Source organism: Papilio polytes, unplaced genomic scaffold (assembly GCF_000836215.1).
Source record: "Papilio polytes unplaced genomic scaffold, Ppol_1.0 DF823923.1, whole genome shotgun sequence".
In the NCBI taxonomy this organism is placed as follows: Eukaryota; Metazoa; Arthropoda; class Insecta; order Lepidoptera; family Papilionidae; genus Papilio; species Papilio polytes.
The window spans coordinates 654,739-682,633 of NW_013525281.1; the positions used below are offsets into that span (position 1 = coordinate 654,739).

Genomic DNA, 27,895 nt, shown 5'->3' on the forward strand with positions numbered 1-27,895 from the left:
TGTCAAATCATCAAATGTTAAAGTGACATGACATTATGACAAACCATGGCAATCTTGCTTGATGTTGGCAGCAACTTATGGCCTCTTTCTCACATTAGGGCTTTTATCCAAAATATTTACCCCCTAAATTTAATGGCGTGAAATATATAGCCTAAAGCGTGACGTAAGTGTCGGGCTTTTTATTTAAAAAGAGTTATTAAAAAATATGCTGTAATTGCTGACATCTTAGGCAACAAGAAGTGTGTGTTTACGCTTTATTATATTAGTATAGAAGTATAGATATAAAAATATGCCTTTACTTTTCGCATATTTATCGTTAATATCAGAGAAATTTCCAGAACAAACTTAGATAAAATAAATAAAAGTAAGTTTTTTTCTAATTTTATCATGCATTCCAAGCTGCTTCGTACATGGTAGCGTGGCCGAGCGGTCTAAGGCGCTGGTTTAAGGCACCAGTCTCTTCGGAGGCGTGGGTTCGAATCCCACCGCTGCCAAGATACATTTTTACACAATTTTTATTAATTCAATAATAATAAAAATAATACCTAGAAAATAATTATTAGGCCACAGAAAATGCTTGATTTGAAATATTTCCGCTACTAAATTGCTGCGATAAAAACAGATTCACAGAAAATCTTTTTAGTCGTTTAGCATCTTTTATTGAATTCAGGACTTTAATTAGCGTTAAGTCAAACGTAAATTTTATATTATATTCAATAGTATGCGAAGGTAATAAATTATGAAGGCTCCCGTCGCTTTCGACTACGACGCCGCGTAGCGCGTGACGTCACGTATGACATACAGCCGCCATCAACAGACCGGAAACGCATTACGTAATTAATTCATGAGCACGAATATTTAAATTTGCATAAAATAATAAAAATATTTAACATACGAATATTTTCAGTATCATAAAAATTATATGAGGCTTCATATAATAGCAACAGTACTAGTAATAATTAAAATTTATCCAAATTACCACAAGTTTTCTCCTTGTTCACAATGGCTGACCATCTTTTTAGTTAATATTTTTAGGTCGATTTTAATATCCACATCCGTAATATTTAAAATAAAACCGTCGCATCGTAATTAGTAATGATAATAAATTGTGATCCAGAATAAGCCTGTGAACGCCGGCACATAATCTGCACTAAGCCTGCCGACCCTCTGTTATATACGACTCTATTATTGCCTGGATTATACTCCGCGTACAATATTAAACTTACTTAAAAATGCGTATAATAAAATATTATCTAAACTGTATATAAACTGAAACTTAATCTACCAACTGATTTATTTAATGTCCACTCTGAAATTAAAAAAAATATTCGATAACCATTGTAATTAAGGTTTTTCTCTGCTCTCTCTAAATGGAATAATTAAATAAAAACAATCGATAAAAATATATTTACTAATGTGAAAATCCGGACTCGAATTGTTATTCCAATCTAAAAGTCGAAAAAGTAATTTTGGGTACAAGCCATAATAAAAATGATTGTCTACTTTTTTTGCTGTGAACTCATTAAATTTATAATTTGTATAAGCGCCATCTATTATTTACTTTTAAAACGAAAAGAATATTGGTTTACTTGTATCAGGACAATTATTTCATACTATAATACTATCCTTAGATGGCGCTGTAATTAATCCAAGCTATTTTTAATTAAATCCAATTTAAATTTAATTAACCTAAAACATTTTGTAAATGCTATAAAGATAGTTAAATCAAAATAAAAATTTAGGTAACCCGTATTATTTTTCTTTAAAAATGTTTTCTTAAGCAAATTCTTGTTGTTGTGTTTATTGTAATACCCCATTTGTATCAAAAACAGTAAGGACCAATTAACAAAATCATTTGCAAATACATAAATTGTAAGCCGCTTTTTGTCACTTTGCTAACAATAGTCTGATCAGAATCATGCCTCAACAATATTCTAATTAACAATTGACGTATTTCTACAGATTAATAACAATCGTTGTTTGAATCGGTCATTGCACGACCTTTCAACCTGGCCAGTGGAGCCCAACATTTTGTAACATGCTATTATTTTAAAATCACTACTTATCAAATATTACTACCGTAATTGGTACTTTACGTCAATTTTCTATAAGATTATTAGAATAAAATCAAAATAAATAGAAAGCATAAACAAAGGATTGAGATCAGACTATCATTAATTAAAAATCTCTACAAATCTTTGAAAACTTGTCTCTTTTAATATTACGAACAATTTGATTAAGTCCGACTTTTATGACAGAAAATTGTGCGAATTAGTTATTGAAAACAATTATTTGTTGTTTGTTACATGATTTAAAAATGATTTTCAATTATCCGTAGCACCCAGATGACCCAAAATAACACGACAAAAGCAATCATGACACGCATTTACGTATATTTATTTATACCGTTATAAAATCCACATCAATCAGACCCGAGTCGAGTCCCATTGTCGGCGAGTTTGTGTTTATGTTATTTCTGAAGCAAAACTGACAACGCAATAAACTTTAATAATTGCTGTAACTGTACTATAGATTTTGGAAGTTATTTTCTCAGGAATTGCAGAAATCAAATTTAAGCACTTGAATAAAATACACCACATAGCTATTAAAAAGGATAGGCAAAGTTCGGATTGAGGTTATAAACTCTTTAAAATTACTTATCTTTACTATTTACTAGTCTACATATATGTACTAATATTATAAAGAGGAAAGAATTGTATTTTTGTATGGATTGAAATGACTCAAAAACTACTGGACCGATTTAAAAATTTCTTACGCCGTTAGAAAGATAATTTATCTATGAGTAACATCGGACGATGCATCGGGCGGACAATAGCTAGCTCATTATTTTTTTGTAATAACTGAGGAGTTAAAGCTGAAATGTATGCCTTTTCTAACTAAAAATAATATTTTCACAACAAATTATATTTATGACTTCCTCTTAAGAAATGATTGAAGTACTTAATAAGTAATGTAATTATAGATTTTTAATTACGCCAACTGGCGGTAATGGCGGTTACAAAGAAATAAAAAAAGTTGAGCGCGTCTGCAATGATTCGCGCGACCTCTGCGCACGCGACGGTCAGTTAGCAATCGTACGCGAGACGATCGACATATCGTTCTGAAGTATTTAGTTAAACGTTTATTATTTATTTACCATAATTAATAAATTATATCGATGATAGATTCAGTGATTAATACTGTTTATTGTCAAAAGATGGTCATTTTATTTTTATAATTAGAAGTTTACTTATTCAGTTTTTTGGACTCTAATATCTTGTGTTTTGAAATTGTAAAACATGTAATTACAAAAAATGTGAATCAGAATAGAGTTTGCTACTAAATTATTTATTTAAGAGTAGTTTAGTGCAGTTTTACAGACATGATTTGGTTTTTGTGTTTCTTTTTGTCGGCATCCGCCCACGTGTTTGGAAGTACGCAGGATAATAGCAGGTTTGTTTATAAACAAAATAAAATCGTTGAATCTCCTTTTATGCAGTAGAATAATGTGTTCATTACTTTTTTATTTTTTAAATTGTGTAACATTGACTAGGTGAGAAATATGAATCTAACAAAATAGTTTTTGTTTTTATTACGCGCGCTTTTTGTTTTTTCTAAAATGTTATACTACTTAATTATAATTAGTATGTACGTTAAATTAAAAATTAAATTCAATACAAATCTGCTAAGGTATCTTTTTAATATAAATGCAATTTGTAGGTATATCTTCAATTACTGATATTGTTTACAAACGGTTAGATATCAGAACGGTATCGAAACTCGAAACTCGAACGATACATCGTTCGAATCTTAAATATCAGTATTGTGTTCCCTTTAATCTCATACAATTTAGGGTAAATTCACCAGCTTCATTTAACAAGCACTTAAATAGCTTTTATTTTAACTACACGCGAAATGAGTCAAGCATGTTCTATGTATAGTCTGTGCAATTCATTTCCCGCGCAGAGCGTATGTAACGCAAATAAAAGACAAACCTAACGTTTGTTATGTGATGCTAATCATTCCATATGTATTTCTCATAATTGTTTATAAATGTTATAAAAATACGGCTTAGTCGTATATTTAAAATTATGGACAACAATTATTTGTTAGTATACAAGTGGTAGTATTTTACAAGTATATTTGTTATTTAAATGTTCTATAACAACATTAAATACAGTTTATTTTACTCTGGGTTATTCTTGCATTGTAATGGTGAAAGAATTTTATATCTGGCCAGTAGTTTTTGAGTTTATTTGGTACAAACATACTAAAAATTTAATGCGCCGTACATACTTGTCCAGTGCAGTTGGACAGTTCGATGTGCAGGCGTAGATTGTATAGTCAATGGCGCTAGTAATTATCAACACTTTGCCAGTTGCCAATCCAATTATTGAACGCTTCTGAAAACTGTACTGGCCTTACCGAAAGTACGTTGTACGATTCCAGTCTTCTTTTCTTCTAGAAATGTCCCGTGCACGGATAAAAACCACTTATTCCTGGCGCCGGGGGTGCTGAGTGCTGGCGGCGTAAACAGGGTCTGCATTTCCCGTTTCCATCCCGAAGGTCCAGCCCGCATGGTGATCACACTACTCGCTGATAACGGAGAATCTACCACCGCCGCCAGGGATCTTCCACCAGGTACTTATTACACCCGGATTCAGGCACTAAGGTCTTTTGGTCGGTGGGATATTGTGGTTATTTCATGAAACTATCGCACAATTGTTGTGTGATTGTCGATTGTTTTGCAGCCAATTCAGTTGTTTGACAAAACTCGAGTCGTGTACGCACATGCAAGCAAGGAATCAAAGTGAAAGTAAACAGTTGTGCGATAGTTTAGTTACAGATGTGCGGACGCTCTTATTTGAACTGTCGTTTTAAGGCGTCAAACAAAAGATGTTATGTCCAATCTTTAGAGGTCAGTGAACTTGAGACCTTAATACGAAAGATATTGACTACTTATTACTCTCAGGTGATGGTGGCTGCCTCGATATATCAGTGCCGTTGCGACCCAACACAAAAGCTGATCTCATTGTCAATATGCGGTAAGTGTATCAAAAAAAATGTCTTGGCAGCGGTGGGATTCGAACCCACGCCTCCGAAGAGACTGGTGCCTTAAACCAGCGCCTTAGACCGCTCGGCCACGCTACCATATACGCTAGTCAAAATAATTGTACTTTTAATTCAATGTTTAGATTTGTACAGTCAGCTACATACATGTATACAATTAGGATGCTTTAGAAACTAGTATACGCCTTCGGGTACAAAAATAGCGTCATATATCAGTTTCTAAAAAATACCCAGCTGACTGTACATTTTTATGTATGAACGTCAAACACCTCGAGTGTTATCAACACTATACCTTATGGTACAGTGTTGATAACACTCGAGGTGTTTGTTGATAAACACAAGCAATAAGTCATTCAAAAATAATAGTTCATTAAACAAATCAATATACAATTGTTTTTACTCATTATAATTCCGGGAAGAATACAAATCGATTAACAGCTCATAAAGTCAAGCGTTACTAAATGCATGAAACGGGCATATATACTAGAGAAAACCATTGACATCAAAGCAAAGCCCTTGACCAACCTTGGGATTATGGGGACATGACCCCCCCCCCCTGAGCTGGTTGGTCAAGGGCTTGACAAAATATATTTACATATTTTGTCAAGCTCTTGACTTGACCACGACTATGTGACCACCCCGTGGCGCCAAAGCTGGATCCGCCCTTGCATCCAAGTTCAATATTCGCTTTAAATTATAACGTTAGTTAACAAGTCTATACTTTCGCCAACACTAAAATCCACTTTCCATATATCAAGTTAATCTAGATTAAAGATTTTAATCTGAATATATGGTAAAACTGTTTTATCTACGCAGCGCCCTCTACCGATAAATCTAGCGGTCAAAACTTCGATATACGAAGATTTATTGACACTGGAATTTATAAGACAGGACTTCATTATATTTTAGGCGTTATTTCCGTCGGTATTTTCTCCGTTTGTTTGAAAGTCTTCATTCCAGGCGATTAAAATACCACTAATTTCAACGTCTCTTACGTAATTGTAGTATCCTAAAAACTGTTTATTAGTCTGAATGATCTTTTAACGTACTTTTAACAATGGTATAACCCGCTTTAACTTCACACGAATGGGTCATCTCACCCGGTGAAACACCGCGACTAAATAGAAAACAAGCATGAAGTGGGAGCAATTCCGCGTTTCGTCTTATGATAGTAGCGGCGGCCCATCTTTAGTCCCTTTTCCTTCCCATCCTTGGAACATGAACTTGACTCCGCATAGGAAATATCTTCCTGTGCGTCTCCCCTTCCGTCGATAAGGGTAGGCAACGCATCCGCAATTGCGAATGTCTGGGCAGCGGTCGCTTCGCCAGTTTGATCCAGATAGCTGTTTGCTTGTTTGCCAACTTATTAATTTAAACAAACTTTCAAGTCTAGTGTTTTAAAGTCTTTAGTGACCTAGGTACCCGGAGGCAGGATGCACGTGGGAACGTCGACTAAAGGTGCGCGTGGCTGGCGCACGCGTACTGGTGCTGCACGTGCAACGCGCGCGTCTCCGCCCTGGTGATACCCTGCATGTGCGTGTCCTCGCCCTTAAACCGGACCTTACACCCGCTCATGGAAACGTAAGTATTCATCATCTGGACTGTTTGTTTGCAGCCAATATTCAACCTTAAAGGTCGAGGAATTGAGAAGCAAAAGGTTGTCGTGGTAAGGATGGAGACATAAACCAGAATGTGTTAAGATTGAATGTGGATGGCCACAAAGGAGGAAGACCGATATAGATGGATTGTGAGAAAGAGGACACGCTTAAAGAGTGGATTTCAGATATGGTAGAGCAGCATACTGTGCCGACCCATCGTAGGGACAAGGGCTATTTGATGACGAATGACAATATTCAATCTCTCGAACTATTCTTTTAAAGCGAAAAAAGTTGATACTTTACGATGTAACACTTCATAGATGTATGTTGTGTATAAATATGTCGCAGGAAGTGACGATCCCTCATTTCATAAAGTGTACGGGGAATTGGGACGATCTGTCATTTACTAAATTGCCAGTTTCGACAGCTGCCAATGATTGATCAAAGCAATATACGCTTTTTTATATTAATTTTGCGACAAAACTTGCTTTCGTGAAGAAAATGTGACCGTTGTCTTTTAATTAAAGTCTAACTTTAAAATGTATACGAACAAAAACGTGGTACAATCAGCTTCAAAAATTTCTGTATGTTTACCGAACTTTAGAAATATTACAGCTTCGGTTTCCAAAATATGTATGCACGTATTTGTCAACATATTTTATGATAGGAATCATATGGACAGTCACGCGTATAAATGTTTTTGAAATCATAAGCTTACATATTTATGTAGCTGACTGTACACTTTAACATGACTATATGACTGACCAATTTATTACTTAAACGCCTAAGAATAAGTTTGACATACTTTATTTGTATAGCAAATGTTAATGTTTAGTTAGCAAATTATTTACTGCATTCAAAACTAGATTTCTAACTTCAATAAGTTTATATTGAATACTAATGCACATTAGTTTTAGAACTTAAAAATGCATTTCTTAGAAATAAAATAAAAGCGCGCTCACACCTTGGACTAAACTATCGCACAACTCTTTAGTCTTCCTTTGATTCCTATGAACTTATATGAAAGTGCGTACACTAATCAGTTGAGCAACTGAATAGTTAAATTGGCTACGAAACAATCGACAATCGCAACAATTGAGCGATAGTTTTGTCAAAGGTGTGTGCCCGCTCCTAACCTCTTAGTAACCTAATTTATATTTAAAAGAAACAAAACAATGCCAATCGTTTAGAAAAGGAATCATTGAAAACAGCCGTTACATCAACAATAACCTTTAATTACCGGCAAATACTTTCATACATGCGACCTCTTTTCGGATCTACTTTTTTTATATTCCGAGTTTTGCATTGTCTGCCAGTCGCATTTCTCTTGACAGTGTCCGAAAACAAAAAAAATAAGATGCCTCGCATCTAAAAACGAACTTTTTATGGCCTTTTTCTAGAATATATTAAGATTAAAATTGATTTTAAGAACCCTAACTGTATATTTGGTACATTTAAATTAAATAGTGTATCTCTCGAATGTCCAAATTCACGGACATATCCGTCACGTCAACGTTAATGATGTAACGTACTATGTGTACTCAAATTAAAATGATTAATCTGTGTAGATTCAATTTACATTAATTGTAGACGGGAAAACTTATACAATATTACTAAGATGGCATTTAGTTTATCTTCCAGTAATTTGCCCTATGTGTAGCATTCGGTTAATATTTTTGACGTGACTTACGTAACAATGGACCCTTAACTTTGTTACGGTCAACTTACACTGGTCTATGTTAGCGAAAGCTTTGGCTGGTTGATCCCGTTCCCAACGGAACCGGTCCACGTTAGCTGGAGCTCCGTTGTTGACGAGGCGGAGACCGGTTGGCACGCTGGCATACTTCGAGTGCACACAATTAATAAACAAACCCAGTAACAAATATATGTATAATTATCATACATAAACGCTTTAGCAGTTTTATTAGGTTACAATATTTTAAATGTGAAAGTTGAGATGGATGGATAGATGTTTGTTAGAGTTTGTAGCCTAAACGGCTGAACGGATTTCGATGAAATTTGGCATAGATGTAGAGGATAGTCTGGAAGAACACATAGGCTACTCACTTTTGTTTTTTTTTTAAATCCACGCGGACGGAGTCGCGAGCAAAACTAGTTTACAATAAAAATATACATCTCTAGTAAATGCGGAAAAAGATTTTTTTCATAAGACTCGTTCTGCAATAGGGTCAGTGGGTTAAGGTCACCGGGACGACCCACAAGTAAACACGACCAAGTAAATACTTAGCAAGCAATTTGTTCATACGCGAGGTTTTTGTTTGGTTTTTAATTTGTAACTGTAAATTTTGAATTAAGAAATCCGGGTCATTGGATATTTTAATGTCATTGCGATTCATTTTTTTTTTATTTAAATCAAATAGCGATATAACCATTTTATTAATCATACTAATATTATACATACGAAAGCTTAGATGGATGAATGTTTGTGAGAGTTTGTAGCCTAAACGACTGAACGGGTTTCGATGAAATTTGGTACAGATTTATAGATTTTGAGGATGGTCTGGAAGAACACATAGGCTACTCAGTTTTTTTTAATTCCATGCGGACGGAGTCGCGGGCGAAAGCTAGTTAATGCTAATATTATAAAAAGGAAATATTTGTATTTTTAGATTTTTGTATGCATTGAAGTAACTCTAAAAACTACTGGATCGATTTCAAAAATTCGTTCACCATTAAAAAGCTACGTTATCTGTAACATCGGCTGTGGATTTATTATTTATTAAATTCACGCAAAGTGGCGAGCAAAAGCTAGTCAATAATGAAATAGACATTTAAACTGAAGTCTTCCTTTCTGTATGCACATTCGTTTTCTTGTTTTCCATACAAAAGTCTTACATTTATGTTGTAGATAGATGAGGTTTGGCTGGAAGGTCCTCAAGGTGCATGGGAGGGGGTCCGGGTTGCGCAATGGCGGCAGTTGCGGACACGCCTCGGACTCGCGCAACTTCAGCACCATCTTGACGACCACGCACCACCAGGCCTTTGGACTGTCAGGGCACGCCTTGCTGACGGCTCACAGGTATACATACTTACAGAAAAAGAAACACTCCCAGAAGACTTATTTATATCATAAGGTGGCAAACGAGCAAGCCACTTGAATCCGCCGAAATGGCAAAGCGATCACCCCTTTCGACGGAGGTGTAGACGCAAACATAGAGGATATTTTCCCTTCCTATGCGTCTCTTCCACCGACAAATCATCTTTTCCTTCCCATCCTTTCTTAAGGATTTTCTTAAGTCCTTCTATTCCTAGTTAGGCCTCTTTCTAGTCACCCTTTGATGTAAAGAGAAAAGTACTATAAATAGGTCTCCGGCACCCCCACTCATCAATTAAAACGCGGAATTGCTCCCACTTGGCGCCTGTCTTCTTGTCGTCTACAATGCGAAGAGGTTAAAGCGGGCTACTACTGTTAAAAATATATACATTTACTGCGCAGTTACCTGAAGTGAGCGTGATTTAAACAAGACAACGCTATCTTTGTCGTGCCAGTCCAGCATCAGTTCCTTCAGCGGTTGGTATATCTGTGAAGGAATCTGTCTATTTCAGGGTTCAACTACGTTCTGGGTGGGGAACTACGAACTGCCTCCGTTCCAGTTGACAGTACGGCATTCCCCGCGCGTGCTGCGGACCAGCGAGAGACTTGTTTGGACTGTTTGCGTCAGGTTACTATATTTTTAATTACTTTTTTCCATAACTTCTTTACAGAGTTTACCTTATACTAGCTGTTCCCATGCTTCATAAGTTTGAAATTATTATAACTGTATCTCATTGTTTACATTTCGTAAAACTTTCAATTGCAAATGCTTGAATCAGAACGAAGGGCCTTGACGTTGAGTTGGCAGCATTGTAGTTTTTGTCTCTTTCCCGCATGACAGTTTTTCCAAATTACTTACTTTCTAATTTTAATCACGTAAAAATATATAGCCTAAATTTTATTAAAAAATGAAGTATTCAAAAATATACTGTTATTGCATACAATACAAGGTGTTAGATATTTCCACAAATGACTACCTTTAAAATATAGACGGAAGGCCATATTAACAATACTTGTAAATTACTTTAAAACACACAAACTGAACTACAATGAACAACTCAAATATATCGAACGTTCGTTGTGACGACTAGTACAACACTGACCTTGTTGGCGACTGAGCGCCCGACCCTCCTTGCCATATACTTTATAAAACTACCCCCCCACTATTCCTTCAATTTCCTAATATTTTCCTAACAATATTGTTGTTTTAAATAAAGATAAATGTATTGATAAACAGCACAGATTAACAAATAACTTTTAAGAATACAGAATACATCAAAAATAGTTAAAAAGCTAACAAAGGAGTATTAGTATTTGGATTTTTGTATGTATTGAAATAACTCAAACTAGTAGACCGATTTCAAAATTCTTCCACCATTAAAAAGCTACGTTATCGAGTAACATATTTTTTATTATTTTTTTTATTTCGCGCAGACGAAGTCGCGAACAGTCCTACATAACTTAGTGTGTTTACGCTTTATATTGGTCTAGATTCAAGATTGTATTCTCTCTAGGTATCCTTGGACGGAAGCGGTGGAGGGTATGTTAGTGATCAGGTTGCGTGGTGCGGGCGGGGGCGGGAGCGGGGGTGGGGGAGGTAGCTCGGGGGTGCGCACCGCTGTACGGATACGTGCGCCGCGTGCGTGTCACCGCCACGCCGCGGCCGCACGCCGCGTGGGGCTGGCAGGACTGAACACACCTGATGTGGTCGTAGCTGACTTCAGTTTCCAGGTACAGGAACAAACACTAGAATATAACAATCATTTTTCTTTAGCTTTCGACTGTACACCGCGTCGAGTTACAAAATAAACAAAAGTATACTTATGAGTTCCTTTTTTTGTAATAAGGTAGCGAGCGAGCGGCCACCTGAATTCCTATACGTCTCTTATAAATGGTGGGAAGGGAAAGAAATTAAAATTAGGCCTAAATCTTCCACTATGCCAAATTTCATCGAAATACGTTCAGCAGTTTAGGCTACAAACTCTAATAAAAATCCAAGTAAACTTTCGCATTTATAATATTAACGAGTATGATTTTTTTTGTATTACAGGAAGAAGGTACAAGAATCTGGCAGAACACGACTGTGGTATCCCAAGTCGTAGACGACCCTGTGACCATCGAGTTCCTTACGAAGCATCGGGCAGTCGTATCTCCTAGTCTACCGTATAAGTTGAAAGTAATCTTATATTTCAATCTAAATTCACATCCGTAACAGGATTGTAATTTTTTTTAATTCAATTTTTCAGGAAAAATATTAGATTTTTGTTTATTGACTAATATTTCCTTTAACCATTCCAACTAATCTCTAGGCTTGTGCTAGGATATGCTTCACAATCGAATGGCGGGATTCGAACCTTCGACCGCAAGATCGGTAGTCCGTACCACAAACCATGAGGCTTTTTTTTGTAATATAAGGTGGCAAACGAGCTAGCGGCCACCTAAATACACCGAAATGGAAAGCGACCGCTGCCCATAAACTTCCGCAATTGCAGATGCGTTGCCTACCCTTAACGGAGAAGGAGACGCACATAAAGAGGACATTTTCCCTTCCTATGCGTCTCCTCCACCGTCAAATCCATTTCCTTCCCATCCTTTCCTCTTAAGAAAAGGGTGGAAAGGTAAAGGGACTAAAATTAGGCCTCCGGCACTACACTCATCAGACGAAACGCGGAATTGCTTCCATTTCACGCCTGTTTTCTGTGTGGTCTTGGTATTACACCGTGCGAGCTGGTCCATTCGTGCGAAGATGTAAAAGCGGGCTCTACCACTGTTAAAATTGGCTATTTGCGCTTCAATTAATTTAAGTGAAAAATTCAATTATTGTTTCAATTCCAGGTGAAAGCTACACGTTGGGATGACAAGCCTGCGTCCGGTGAGAGTGTGCGTGTGTGCCGGCGCCCCGCCCCGCGCGCCGCCCCGCGCCACGCCCCCCGCACCTGCGTCTCCGCACTCACCGACGCACGCGGCGTCGCTCGGGTTATGTTCACCCCGGATGCTGAAGATAGCGCCTTCTATGACTTCGAAGTACTCTTTTTTAATATACAATTTGGTTCTTTGTTATTTCTCCAAATATGAATATTATAAATGGGAGCCTTTACTTGTTTAGTTAACTTTTATTGCACTAAAGTGTGCTTGTATAAGTATCCTTTAGTGCAATTTGGCTTCCAATTTTTTTTGTAATTACAATTAAAATTAAACTAAATTTTCTATTTAAAAATAAAAATCAGACAAAATCAGAACCGCACTCAAGAATCCAAAGAGCCACACGTTGCCAACCACTTGCATGCACACTCCTTTGACCAAACTATCGCATAACTGTTAAGTCTCTCTTGATTCCTACGAGCTTACAACTCGATTTTTAATTCTGCAACTCAACCAATTCAACTAGCGAAACAATCCACAATCGTAAAACAGCTTTACGATAGTATAATCAAAGGTGACCGTTTTTAGCCTAAAGTTCCAAGTTTACAGGATTTCCAGGATATAAAAACGACATATTATCAACTACCTTTCACTAGCGACTCCGTCCGCGTGGAATTAAAAAAACCAAAAGTGAGTAGCCTATGTGTTCTTCCAGGCTATCTTCTACATCTGTACCAAATTTCACCGAAATCCGTTCAGCCGATTAGACTACAAACTCTAACAAACATCCATACAACCATACATCCATCCATCCATCCATCCATCCATCCATCCATCCATACATCCATATAAACTATCGCATTTATAATACAAGTCAGATATAAAGTGTTTGTCTGCCAGGCTCGGCTGCAGAACGCGAGCGCTACGCTGCGGCTGCGGGTGCGCGGGGCGGCGGCGGGGGCGCTGGGCGCGCGGGGTGCGGCGGCGCTGGGCCCGCTGCGGGCGGACTCCCGCGCCGCGCGCACGCTGCTGCCCCTCTACCTTAACATCACCGACCTCACCAAGCCACTCACTGTCCACTTTGTGGTAATTCTTACATACAACTAGCTGTTCTCGTGCGGCTTCATCCGCATGAAATTATGAACACTTTATTTTATTGTTCACATTTGTCAAATTATCAGTAGCAAATGTCAAAATGACATGACATGACAAACCTTGGCAGTCTTGCTTCCTTGATGTTGGCAGCAACTTATGGTCTCTTTCCCACATTAGGGCTTTTATCCAAAATATTTACCCCTAAGTTTAATGGCGTGAAAATATGTAGCCTAAAGCGTGACGTAAGTTTAGGACTTTTTATTAAAAAACGAACTATTGAAAAATATGCTGTAATTGCTGATATCTTAGGCAACAAAGAAGTGTGTGTTTACGCTTTATTATAATAGTATAGATAAGGTGGAAAAGCAAGCGGCCACATAAATGGCGAAGCGACCCCTGCTTATAAACATCCGCAATTGCAGATGCTCTGCCTATCCTAAATCGATGGAGGAGACGCACATAATTTTTTTCAATTCCTATGCGTCTCCACCGTCAAATAAGTTTCCCATCCAATCCTTTCCTTTTAAGAAATGGATGGAATGGGAAAGAAGGGAGCGGTAATACTCCGCTTACTATACGAAAGTATGGATGGATGGATATTAGAGTATGTAGCCTAAACTGTTGTACGGATCTTGATGATTACGGAAACGTAATCATCAAGATCCGTAAGACAGACGTGACAGAAAAGGAGACAGGACTAAAACTTGGAGACAGGACCTTGAGATCCATTACAGTCCATGTTATTGCTTCCACTTGGCACGTGTCTTCTGTGTGGTGTTTTTCACCGCAAAAGCATTCTTAAAACTGATATATTTAATATTTTTTTGTAATTCTCCAGGTAATAACTCGTGGTGGTATAATCTACCGTTGGGGTGCGACAACGCAGTGTGCGACTGCAAGATCTGGCGTCCAAATCGAACCTGCAGCCAGGAACAGCTCGTGCGGCACAGAACGCGTCATGCCGCTGGACGCTGGACTCAACAACTTGGATGCAGACTACAACCAGCTGGAGATGAACGCCAGTGATGTATTGGACCGCCACCTACTGCGGGTGATGCTGCCCATCAAGGTCACACACCAGATGTGCCCCGACAGCCATCTCCTCGCGTACTTCTACCACAATGGGGAGCTGGTCAGCGCCAGCAAGCACTTCGAGATGGATGAATGCTTTGCTAATAAGGTGAACTCCATAGTATAGGTATCTCAAGGGGGAACGGCCACCTCCTCCTAAGAAATTCTTTATGAACTAGCTATTGGTAGCGACTTCATCCGCGTGAACGTAAAAAAAATAAAGCTTATGTTGCAGATATATTACCTATCTAACGGTGAAACGTATTTTTAAAAAGACCCAGTAGTTTTTGAGTTATTTCAATACATACAAAAATACAAATCTTTCCTCTTTATATTAGTTAGATTAATTGGTGTATTATAAAATTGTAAAATATTTGTATTATTTCAAAATACTAAGCTTACAATCTCTAGGGGTCACTATTTGATAGATTTGTCTGTTTTTCATAAATCAGACAACCTATTGAGAAGATTATAAGATTATTTTTACTACCTTCATCTACCTCCCCCTCTCTTGACAATATGGCTGCCTTCAAAGATCGTCATCTAACGCCCAAAATAAAATCTGTATCCATGCAACGTCCTAACTCGTGGTGTTTCCTTCCAGGTGGATGTGAGCTGGTCATCCCGGCAGGTGTCTCCGGGCGCGGTAGCCACGCTGCAGCTGAGCACGGCGGGGCCGGCGCTGTGCGCGCTCTCCGCGGTGGACAGCGCCGCGCTGGGCCAGCACCAGCCCCTCAAGGACTCCCTGCTGCATGCCCTGAAGACATTGCTCGAAAGTCATAGGAACCTCACGGAATATGACGCCGCTGGAGAATGTTTTCTGAGTATGTTACATTTATTTATTACTGTGACTCCCTCCGCGTGGGATTAAAAAAATAAAAGTAGCCTATGTGTTCTTCCAGACTATCTCTACATCATACCAAATTTAATCAAAAGTCGTTCAGCCATTTAGGCTACAAACTCTAACAAACATCCATCCATCCATCCAAACTTCCGCGTTTAAAATAATAGTATGAAGTATGATTATAAAAGGGAAAGATTTGTATTTTTGTATGCAATAAACTTTAAAACTACTTTACCGTTACGCAAATTCTTTCACCATAGGATAGGTAAATTTTCATAAAGTCACATTTATTGCTAGTAGAGGCAGTGAAACCCCCTTCACACAGAAAGTGCTAATTAAGGACAATATGACGATATTAATGGTAACCTTTGGCATGGACGCAGTCGCGTGCTAAAGCTAGTCAACAATACATAGCTAAATTCAAAACAGAACAGCAAGATTAGTTTATTTTCAATGCTTTCTTATAGACTTTCATTATTGGTGTTCCAGCGAGTGATGAAGCGGAGCTGCCTTCAAACAGTTTGGAGTTAACACACGCGTGGCTGGCGGCGGCGGGCGTGCGCGCCCTGGGCGAGGCGCCGCCCCCGCGCCGCTGCGGCCCCGCCCCGGCACCCGCCCTGGGCCCCGCGCCCCTTCGGCAACTCGATACTCAGCCCAGGACTGACTTCTCTGAGGTTCTATCGAAAATATGCTAATCCCATTTTTTTTATTAACACAGACGTTATTTTGTACTAGCTTTCGCCTGCGACTTCGTTCGTGTGGAATTAAAAAATCAAAAATAAATAGCCACTGTGTTCTTCCAGACTATCTTCTACATCTGTGCCAAATTTCATCCAGAGCAGTTCAGTAATTTAGGCTACAAACATCCATACACCCATCTAAACTTTCGTATTTATAATATTAGTAAGAAGTCTAGAACCTTTAATCAAGTAGCTAATGTTTGGAACTTAAACGCTTTGAGAAACTAATTGAAAACAAGATTATATAAACCGATGAATTAGTTGTTTACCTTATATGGCAAAATCAACCTTATTTCTAACAAGATTAGTATTGAATTGGATTGTTAGGACAAAATTCGTGTTACTATTATAATCTGCAATGTAATGTGAAATTCAATAATGTACGTTATAACGAGTCTGCCGATGCCTCAGAGGTTCAAAGTTCCACTTAGGACTGGTTATTACCGATTAGCGACATCTAGCGAACGATAGCGTGCTCTGTAATTTGCAATTAGAGTTCAAGTTTGTCTTAATAACAGTTAGTCAAAGTACCTTATGTTTTAGGCATGAGATAATTAAATTTATAATAAAATTGTATAACAACACTTAATTCTTTTGTTTAAATATTAATTCTAATAAATCTCTACAATTATCAAAATTAAATATTTGTGTGAAATATTAAAAAAATCATTTCATCAACATGTCTCTAAATGATAAAAAAAATCTTATTTTTGAAACTCTCTTGTCTTTAAAATTCGTAATCTTTGAAACGGTGTGATATATTTTATCGGAGTTTTCACATGACACGATGACAAACAGGGACAACTTTGCTTCCTTGACGTTGGCAGCTTGTAGTTTACGGTCCCTTTCCCACATAAAGTCTTTTGTCTGATTTTAATCCCCTAAGTATAATAACTTGAAAACATATAGCCTAAAGCGTTGTGTAAGGCTTTTTATTAAATTAAAAATTACTCAATAATATTCTATGATAGCTGAGATCCTACGCCACAAAATAGTGTGTGTTTACGCTTTATTATATTAGTATAGACATGTGAGTAGTGTCGATGGTCCCTCGAGCCGGTGTGCAGGCGTGGCTGTGGCGGCTGGCGGCGGTGGGGCTGGGCGGGCGCGCGCACACCTCCGCCCGCGCGCCCGACGCCATCACGCTGTACGAGGCGCGCGCGCTCTGCCTCGCCAGGACCGGCCTGGCCGTCTCCAGCCCCGCGCAACTGCAGGTCTGCACTGTAAACAACAAGCACACTTTTCTTGAGAGGAAAGGATGGGAAGGAACCGTTGGATTTGACGGCAGAGATGGAAGAAAAAATATCCTTTTTATATGCGTCCTCTCCTTCGTCCATAAAGGGTAGGCAACGCTTCTGCAATTACGGATGTCTATAAGTAGCGGTCTCTTCGCCATTTCGGCGGATTCAGTTAGCCGCTTGCTCGTTTGCCGCCTTATATTATAAGAAAAAAATCATTTTCACTTTATTTAAGGGTATATCGTAATGAAAATGACACCGCAAACTTCTTATTAGTGTTATATTATGCAAAATACGCTAGCCGTTGTATTGCGGAAACCGTAGCCCCTAATACTATTATTTTTATAAGATTACGTTAATCAATGTTAGTGTTGACATTTGCAGGTGTTCCGCGAGTTCTTCATCCATGCTGACGCCCCCAAAACTTTACGTCGTGGTGATAACACGATAATACAATATCGCCTCTTCAACTACTTATTCGAACCACTTAGCGTAAGTAAATATTTTACACAGAAAGTAATGTTCGTTTTAAAACTATTAAGTTGAAAAACCATTTTAAAAACGGCATTTTATATCTTATATTCATTGTCATATAATTCTTACTTATAAATGGGAAGGTATAGATGGATGGATGGATGGATGTTTATAACCTAAATTATATAACGAATTTCGATGAAAGCGTGGAAGTACAAATATGCTTACTCCTTTTTTTTAATTCCACCCAGAATTTTTGGTTAAAATACAGGCTTATTCCCAAACATCACCCGGCTCTGTCCCCACGTGAGCATAAAAAGTTTCAACCGTCTCACCTTTTAGTCCCACTATCACCAATAAGGTGACAGATGGAACCGTTATCAAATAAAATTTGTTCCAACCGTCCCCTCGTCGCAAAAAGTGAGACGGATGTAACTTTTTATTGTCATCTGTTCCCACGTGGGGACAAAACGGGGTGACGGTTCGGCATAATCCAAAATACAGTAATATTTTCCCAGGTTCAAATCCAAGTGTTAGCGGACCCGCACTTAGATGGCGCTAACCGCATCGAGTCCGCGTGCGTGTCCGCGCGCGGCAGTGCGGCGCGGCGCGTCGAGCTGCGCGCACGCGTGCCCGGCGTCGCTAAGCTGCGTATACGTGCGCAAGCTACTAACGACGATAAATGTGGCAACACCCACAAGAATGACGTCAGGTATGTTAGCTAGACTAGCTGTCGCCCGCGACTCCGTCCGTGGAAATAAAAAAAAAAAAAACAAGTATAGCCTATGTGTGATTTCATTGAAATCCATCTAAACTTTCGCATTTATAATATTAGTATGACATATGAAGTATGATAGTTGTCCACGACTTCCTCCACATAGTATTAAAAAAATGTATGGAAATCAGAGATCTATTTCTTCTGATCTAGTTCAAAGCATTTACACACATCAAGAAGAACATAGAATCAAATGGTTTACACATTTTATACTGATTAAATGTATATTCACATCGTTTTCCAGTGATGAAATAGTACTAGAAATCCAAGTGGAGCCAGAGGGCGTGCCGGTGCAGGAACACAAGTCAACGATGCTCTGTGCTCCAGGTAAAATAATATTATTTACTTTAATGTAACAAATGTACACATGATACGGTAAATGTACCAGTAATCGATAGTTTAGTTTAGTGTCATTTAAGCGCAAAATTCTTTTTTACTTTTCTTCCAATGCTAATAGGCTAAGATCCAAAGCTCATGAGATTTCCTGATAAAACCTACATTATATGAAAAAGCACTAGTTTTATAGTAGAAAAAATTTTTACAAATCTTTTAACCTTATGGGTTAAAAGTGCCCGCTTTAACATCTTAGCACTGCAGGGCACGCCCCCAGTAATACCACGACCACACAGAAGACAGGCGTCAAATGGAAGCAATTCCGTGTACAGTCTGATGAGTGTGGTGCCGGAGGCCTAATATAAGTCCCTTTCTCTTTACCACCCTTTTCTTATAAGGAGAGGATGGGAACAGGAAGTGGATTTGACGGTAGAGGAGATGTAGGAAGGGGAAATATTTTCTTTATGAGCGTCTTCTCCTCCGTCGGATAGGGGTAGGCAACGCATCTGCAATTGCGGATGTCTTTGGGCAGCGGTCGCTTCGCCATTTGGCGGATTCGGGTGGCCGCTTGCTTGTTTGCCACCTCATGTTATTAAAAATGTAACACATTTACAAACATGCTATTGTGTTATTTGTCTATATTATGATTTAGAACCACTAAAGCACCTAATTACCTATTTATTTAACTATGGTTATTTCATGTATTTTTTAATTTATATGTGGATTGATATCCAGGGTCATCAGAGCCTATGGGGTCCAACGTGACGTGGTCATGGGCGCAGGAGGCGGCGGTGCCGGGCACAGAGAACCTCACCGTGTGGGCCGTGTCTGATGGCATAGGACCACTACTTGCCGTAAGTTTTCTATTTAGCCTAATACGGTTCACACTTGGCCAGTACAGTTGGTAACGATCAATAACTGGATTGTCACTTGAGTGGCACAGTGTGAACAATAACTGGCGTCAATGAGTCTATACAAGCTGACTGACCATTGCAACTGTTTTCGGAGGTCTAATTTAAGTCCCTTTCTCTTTACCACCCTTTTCTTATAAGGAGAGGTTGGGAAGTGGAAGTGGATTTGTCGGTGGAGGAGATGCATAGGAAGGGGAAAAATATCATCTTTATGTGCGTCTCCTCCTCCGTTGATTCAGAGTAGGCAAGGCATCTGCAATTACGGATGTCTATGGGCAGCCGTCGCTTCGCCATTTTGGCGATTTCAGGTGGCCGCTTGCTCGTTTGCCACCTTATGATATATAAATAAAAAAAGAACTGTCCAACTGTACTGGTTAAGTGTGAACCGCTTTAAGTCTAGAGGTAGGCTATTGGTTCTTGACTTTCTAGAATGGAGGCTGATTATTCTCCTCTAGCGACGCTTATTATTCTTAGCATATGTTGATTTCGAAAATATTTTTGAATACTTTCTAGCATTATAACAGTTTCGAATTTAAACACTAATCGTAATCTTAAGGTAAATGCACCAATTGTCGACATAGTAGCAAAATGAACTTTTAAACTTATTAATAATGTTTAATTGAGTATATGTGGTATTGTGTGTAGGACGCGGACGCGCTGGTGTCGCTGCCGCGCGGCTGCGGGGAGCAGAACATGGCGCGGCTGGCCACCAACCTGCTGGCGCTGCGCCTGCTGGACCCGCGCGCGCCCCAGGCAGCCGCTGCCAGGGAACACCTTGCTAGAGGTACCCACCACTACACTACCACACACAAGCCAGTAACTTTGTATAGGCTAATTACTGGAATGTACTGTATACGCACTCTATAGTACAGACCTTAACTATTTTCCAGCTCCATCATTCTTGGACATCCTAGATATTGCTCATCGCTATCCGATTAAGCAAGTTTTTGCCCAACATCCTATAGACCCGGATGGTTGCTAAATGATGTTTTTTTTTTTCTGAACCAACTTTTTGACAGCTGCCTGGAAATTAGATTAGAGCAGGGATTAGAGAAGTACGAAGCTATTGACTACTCTGTTTCATTTTGATATTTTACTGGCATGTGTAAAATACTTGTAATTAGCATGCCAGTTTTCATTTACCGCCTTAGTAAGATAACAATGTGTCCAGGGTTCACGCGGCAGCTGCAATACGCGCACTTGGGGGGTGGGTTCAGCGCGTTCGGACCCTCAGACCCCGCGCCCTCCACCTGGCTCACCGCCTTCTGTCTACGCTACTTGCACCGCGCTCACCGGGTACCTACATAGCCCCCTTTGACCCTTAAATGCATGTTGCATTTATACATCAATCTTCTCTGCCACACACAATAGATAATTTAAAAAAAAATCTTTGTTTTCTAAACTATCGCTTTTACAATTAGATTTAACTTTAGCAATACCTCGTAGATAAATCCAAGTCATGTAAACGTAAACTATACTATTGTAAAGAGGAAAAAAATTGTATTTTTGAATATTGAAATAACTCAAAAACTACTGGGAGGATTTCAAATTCAAATCTTCAAATTCAAATCTTTCACCATTAGCAAACTACGTTATTAATGAGAAAGATAGGCTATATTTGTTATTTATACGTGGACGATCGGGAGCAATAGCTAGTTAATAACATTTTGATGTAGATATTGTCCCCGGGTGCGGGTGTTCCGGCGGTGCTGCGCCAGGCGGAGCGCTGGCTGCTCACTCAGCAGATGGAGAACGGCTGCTTCCGTAACGAGGGTCAGGTCTTCCATACTGAACTCATGGTATACTTCTTAATATCATTAATTTCTACATTAATCAATCTTAAGTGACTATTAAGACTCTGAGTGCTTCAACATTTCAGAAACGTATTAGATTGTAGTAAGCAGCGCTTACTAAACGGAGTATTTAAAATTCGTTTCTGTTTGTTAGACATTCTTCTGTATTTTGATCGACTTTCCAAAAGAAAAAAGTAATCAATTCGTCTAATATTTTTATGTTATTAATAATTGTACTAAGCGCCATCTACTGTTAATTATTGTTTTACCAAACAGAGTAGTTTTTGTACAAAACTTATTTTTCCAGATAAATAATACCTGATCTTAAAATCTCTAACAGCCTTACAAATAAACGCGATATAAAGGTAAACTTATGGATAAACTAAGTATAAGTAAATGTTAGTACGAATTTTGGTTATACTCAGTTTATACCTAAGGTTAACTTTACACCGCGTTTATTTGTAAGGCTGTAAGAATATAGAATCATAAAACTAAAATGTATTGTTACTAATTTATCCTAAACATAAAACAGGGTGGGTTGGACGAAGATGGGGAATTAGCCAGCGTGGGTCTGACCGCGTACGTCATCACCTCCCTGATAGAGGGCGCGGCGGACCTCCCCTCCAGGGTGATCCGGAACTCCCTCTCCTGTCTGCGCGCCTTCCCTCTATCCAAGTCCAAGAGTCATGCTGGGGTATACGCGCACTCCCTGCTGGCGTACGCCCTCATGCGTCTGAGGAATCACGAGGAGGACTTGAAGAGGACCAACGAGGCGTACCTTCGGGAGAAGGAGGTGGCCAGCGGGCTGATGGAGGACGAGGAGTTGAGGGAGCTGGTACTCTTGTTGAAACTCGCTAAGAGGAATAAGGAGTACGTGTATTGGGAGAGTGGTAAGTTGATTAGTAAAGTTTTTTTTTTGTTTCGTAAGATGGTAAATAAGCTAGCGGTTACCTAAAATAGCAAAACAACCACTTCCCACAGACATTTACAAGAGCGAGTGTATAGTTTCATAGTCGCTTCCCTTTCTAATGTTCTTTTCTTATAATATAAAAAAAGATAGGAAGGGAATCGTTTCCACTTCACATTCATGTAACAGATATTACAGGCGTATACCACTGTTAAAACTTAATTCATGTACATCCAGGGTCCCTGTCGACGTCAATAGAGGCGAGCGCGTACGCGCTGCTGGCGCTGCGGCGCTGCGGCGCGGCGCTGGCCGCGGTGTGCGCGGAGGACGCGCGCGCCGTGCTGCGCTGGCTGGCGGCGCACACCGGCCCGCAGGGCGGCTTCCTCTCCACACAGGTACACCGCACACTGAACACACTCTGAACTAATGCCCGGTTCATACTAGCCCAGTAAAGTATGACAGTATTTCCGGTTCACACTAAGCTATTAAAGTATGATAGTAGTTGCGCGATTCACACTTATACAGTACAGTATTACAGTATTTGCAGCTTTCACTTGCCCAGTCCAGTAAGACAGTACAGCGTTGTTTTCACTTGCCCAGTACAGTACGACAATATGCACGGTTCTTACAAGCCCAGTACAGTACGACTGGCGGTTTACACTTGCCCAGTCCAGTTGGTTGGCGTTCAATTTCTGGACTTGCAACAAACTGGCATATTGTAACACTAAATGACGCCGATAAGTCTACACAATTTATGACTGGCCGTTATAAAGTCCTATTCTATCTATCCTAAAATCTTTAGCACGGTACTATTGGTATTAGGTAAGAATGAGAAGGGGAAATATAGTAGGGGAAATAGTTCTGAGACAGTTTAGTCAAAGGTGTGTCCACGCTCTAATAATAAAAAAATCTGGCAGCGGTGGGATTCGAACCCACGCCTCCGAAGAGACTGGTGCCTTAAACCAGCGCCTTAGACCGCTCGGCCACGCTACCTCATACAGCCGGACTCAATTTTACATTCTCTTAGGACACATTAGTAGCGATGGAGGCTATAACCGCGTGGTCGTCGCACACTCAGCCATCCAACCTGAGTGTGTCAGTGAGCAGTGAGGCTAACAAGGCCAGTATCAGCGTGGTGCCCGGCAACAGGCTGCCAGCACTCGCCGCACTGGGCACTGGACACCAGCTTACTGTCTCTGTTCAAGGTAACTACAAAATAATACTTTTCTATACCTCGGGTAATGTTTAAAGAATTTTAGTGTCTGTCTTTACTTGCATACTAATATCTTACTAATATTATAAATGCGAAAGTTTAGATGGATGGATGTTTGTTAGAGTTTGTAGCCTAAACGGCTGAACGGATTTCGATTAAATTTGGTATAGATGTAGAGAATAGTCTAGAAGAACACATACTTACTTTTTTTTATTCCACGCGAACGGAGTACCGGATGGAAGCTAGCCTATAAAGAGGAATGATTTGTATTTTTGTATGTATTGATAACTCAAAAACCTGGGCCGATTTCAAAAATTTTTTCTCCAATAAAAGTTACGTTATCAGTGAGTAACATTGGCTATTTTAAATACACATGGGCAAAGTCACGAGTAACAATTAGTGTAATAAGAAAAGGCAGATAACGAATAATACTTTTTTCTCTCTGCATTTGTTTCTAGTAATCAACTGGACCGTTTATGATGTTTTTTTTTTAAACTAGTAAATGAATGTATTGCAGGCAGTGGTTGCGCAGTGGTACAAGCAACGCGCTCCTACCATTCGGGGGTGAGCAGGAGCAGCGCGCAGTCGCTGCGGGCGCTGGTGGCGGTGCGCACTGAGGGCGCATTCCACTGCAGAGATAACGGCACCTCTTGTTACTGCGCTGCGGTCATAGAGGTACAGACAGGGACAGATGAAGTGGAAGCAATTCCGAGTACATTCTGATGAGTGTGGTGTCGGAGGCCTGACGATAGTCCGCTTTCTTTTCCACCCTTTTTCTCACAAGAATAGGATGGAAAGGAAAAGTGGATTTGAAGGTGGAGGAGACGCATAGGAAGGGTATATGTCCTCTTTCTGTGCGTCTCCTCCGTCAAAGGTAGGCAACGCATCTTCAATTGCGGATTCTATGGACAGCGGTCCCTTCGCTTTCTCGGCGAATTAAGTTGGCTGTTCTCGCGTTTGCCACCTTATGCTATGTTATGTGTTTGCTGCAGATATGCGTGTTGTGGGGTGGGCAGTTCCCGGCGATGGCGCTGCTGGAGGCGTGGCTGCCGGGCGGGTACGGCGCAGACGCTCGCCGCCTCTACAGCCAGCTGCACCACGACATGCGTGAGCACACACACCTCACTTTACTATAGTTTGTCTAAAGATAGATTAGTTTAACAGTGGCAGTGCCGGCTTTAACATGTTAGCAGTGCAGGGCTCGCCCGGTGCAATACCACGACCACACAGAAGACAGGCGTCAAATGGAACCAATGCCGTGTTTCGTCTGATGAGTGTGGTGCCGGAGGCTTTATTTAAGTCCCTTTCTCTTTACCACCCTTTTCTTAAAAGGAGAGGTTGGGAAGGGGAAGTGGATTTGACGGTGGATGATGTGCGTCTCTTCCTCCGTCAATTAAGGGGTGGCAACACATCTGCAATTGCGGATGTCTAGGCAGCGGCAGCTTTGGCGGTTTCAGTTGGCCGCTTGCTCGTTTGCCACCTTATGTTATAAAAAAAAAAGTTTGATAAATGACGCATATGAAGTATAGAATTCTATTTCTACGAAGGAAATGCCGTACTTAATAGACAGGTACTTAATAGTACGAATAATTGTGAACTATCGATATTCGTTTTAATTATTGACTAATTTAGGGGACAATTCTAGTAATATAGTGTAGAGAAAAAAGCAATTTTGCTATTTTTGTTACAGTATTGCGTCGTATAGAGATGTCCAGCTCGGGCAGCAAGGTGACGATGTACCTGGGGGCTGCTGGAGCTGGTGAGGGTGGGGGTGGTGGTGGTGGTGGCCAGCACCGCTGCTACGTGCTGCACGCGGTGGGGCCGCGCGCCCGCACTCGGCCCGCACATGTCAAACTCACTGATTACTATCAGCCCACTGTCAGCGATGTACAGGTAACTGTTTACATAGGGCCTGTCCCATAACTGGCTGTTATAAACTCAGATAGCTTACAAATGAACTCATTGTCAGATAAGGGAACAAAATCTGATTTTACATGTTGGATTGTTAGCAGACAATTGACAATTTCAATGGACAGGCCCTTAATATTATAAATTCGTAAATTTAGATGGATTTTGTATAGATTGTATAAATTGAAGTTTTGTATAGATGTAGAGGATAGTCTGGAACATATAGGCTACTCACTTTTGTTTATTCCACGCAGACGGAGTCGCGGGTGAAAGCTAGTTCTCAATACCTTCAAATCCGATATCTACCATCCAAATTATAATTTAAAATCTTATTTTCCAGATGTACACAATACCAGAAGACTGTCCATCTCCTGTCTCACACGACACATACCAACAGACAGACAATCTATTTGAAAAAGCGAGGTCTCTCGACACCGGAGAGCTCCTCATCAACCAAGACTTCACCTTCCAAGATATACCTGAAGGTACACCATTAGAAGACCCAATGTTTGAAAATCTATATAAAAAAGATAATAAAAACACTGAAACTCCAAACGAAAACGTCAAACCAGAAATAAATAATTCAATAGATTATTCGGCATTATCAAATATGTTTGAATCACAAATAAATTACATTAACGGAGAAATAAATGAAATTATAAAACATAAATATGAATTTAATGAAACAATTGTTGAGAAACGAAATCCGAATGATAAAGACACAAATAAACCGGAAGTAGACAATCCAAAGTTGTCTAGTTTCCATGTGATAGAGACAGAGAAGGATCTAGAAGTTCCTACAGGAGTAGAAGGACCGGTTCCTTCTGTAGTTCTCCCGCCGAAAGATTTCATATTTAATTATCCTAAAACTGGTAAGTAGACGTTTTTATTCTATTTTTATAGTGACAAAAAAATACAATAATAAAATTTCAAAGTAACAGTTTTACACATTTCATAATCTTGTAACTTTAATTCGGCTCCAACGTAAATACATCTAAGTCCTAAATTGTAGATTTTGTCATTATTTTAATGTTTATTTTTTTACCGACTTCCCAAAAGGAGGTACTCAATTCGTCTGAATGTTTTTTTATGTGACATGAATGGATAAAGTTAAGAATGTGTACATAAGAGGAAGTTTGAAAGTATGCGACGAAATGATGGGGACATAAACCAGAAAGTGTTAAGATTGAATGTGGATGGCTACAAAGGAAGAGGAAGACCGAAGAAAGGATGGATAGATTGTGTGAAAGAGGATATGCTTAAGAAAGGAGTGGTTTCAGATATGACGGCTGATAGAGAAATATGGAAGAGCAGCACATACTGTGCCGACCCTCCGTAAGGGATAAGGGCAAGTGGATGATGATGTTTTTTTGTGTGTTGCGGCCTAACTCCGTCGCTAATGGACCGATTTTGATAATTTTTTTTATAAAATTGTGACAAGAAAATCATGTAAAATTTACAAAATAAATCTAGAAATTAATTACAGGTTCAACAGAAACATTTCTGCGGGCGATACAAATGCCGCCTAACGACTTCGACAACATAAGATATAAACGAGCAACAAACCAGGCGTAGCTTTTAAAATATATGCCTAGTTCACATTATGCCAGTACAGTGCGACAGTTATACCATCACTGGCGCCAGTAACCGTATATGCCAGTATCGAAGTGGCAATGAGGACTAACCATTATAGTGTGCTTTGAAAAAATCTATCCCTTTCATGTGCTTTAACAAAATAGAGAGAGAAATATATTTTTCTACGTTTATACAGTAACTAAAATACCTGCTAAGGGCCTGTCCCACCACTGGCTGACGTCACTATCTGAGGGAACAAAATCCGATATTTTCATCACATTTTTACACGTTGGATTGAATGTGGTGGGACAGGCCCTAAAAGTCGTAAAGATACGTTTAACCATTCATTAGTGTTATTGGTTCGAAATTTTTTTTAAATGCATTTCCAAACTACGTAACGTAACGAATCGCTAGATATGACAAAATAAGTGGA

At 39.5% G+C, this 27,895-nt stretch overlaps 1 protein-coding gene and 3 non-coding genes across 4 annotated transcripts; 2 read left to right on the top strand and 2 right to left on the bottom strand.

Moving 5' to 3' along the window:
* The first annotated feature begins 412 nt into the window (after window positions 1-412).
* On the top strand, window positions 413-494 carry Trnal-aag. Its single transcript has one exon. It is a non-coding gene; the product is annotated as a tRNA-Leu (tRNA).
* Window positions 495-3,094: 2,600 nt separating this feature from the next.
* Window positions 3,095-27,750, top strand: LOC106102451 (pregnancy zone protein-like). The gene is made up of 29 exons (XM_013281936.1): window positions 3,095-3,453; window positions 4,466-4,641; window positions 4,973-5,045; window positions 6,489-6,651; window positions 9,538-9,708; window positions 10,236-10,351; window positions 11,238-11,454; window positions 11,774-11,899; window positions 12,559-12,747; window positions 13,486-13,671; window positions 14,519-14,860; window positions 15,356-15,575; window positions 16,085-16,269; window positions 17,403-17,549; window positions 17,958-18,065; window positions 18,566-18,759; window positions 19,067-19,149; window positions 19,891-20,009; window positions 20,712-20,850; window positions 21,238-21,362; window positions 21,743-21,865; window positions 22,392-22,749; window positions 23,004-23,161; window positions 23,794-23,971; window positions 24,497-24,654; window positions 24,972-25,086; window positions 25,670-25,872; window positions 26,228-26,759; window positions 27,374-27,750. The coding sequence occupies exons 1-29, from the start codon at window positions 3,383-3,385 to the stop codon at window positions 27,460-27,462; spliced, it is 5,064 nt and encodes a 1,687-aa protein (XP_013137390.1). The 5' UTR covers window positions 3,095-3,382; the 3' UTR covers window positions 27,463-27,750.
* Window positions 5,070-5,151, bottom strand: Trnal-aag. The gene has a single exon. It is a non-coding gene; the product is annotated as a tRNA-Leu (tRNA).
* On the bottom strand, window positions 23,678-23,759 carry Trnal-aag. The gene has a single exon. It is a non-coding gene; the product is annotated as a tRNA-Leu (tRNA).
* Window positions 27,751-27,895: the final 145 nt, after the last annotated feature.

Coding starts and splice junctions, on each gene's coding strand:
- LOC106102451 (XM_013281936.1), top strand. CDS start 3,383: ATGATTTGGTTTTTGTGTTTCTTTTTGTCGGCATCCGCCCACGTGTTT. Junction 3,454..4,465: donor AGTACGCAGGATAATAGCAG/GTTTGTTTATAA, acceptor CTTTTCTTCTAG/AAATGTCCCGTGCACGGATA. Junction 20,010..20,711: donor GCATAGGACCACTACTTGCC/GTAAGTTTTCTA, acceptor TATTGTGTGTAG/GACGCGGACGCGCTGGTGTC.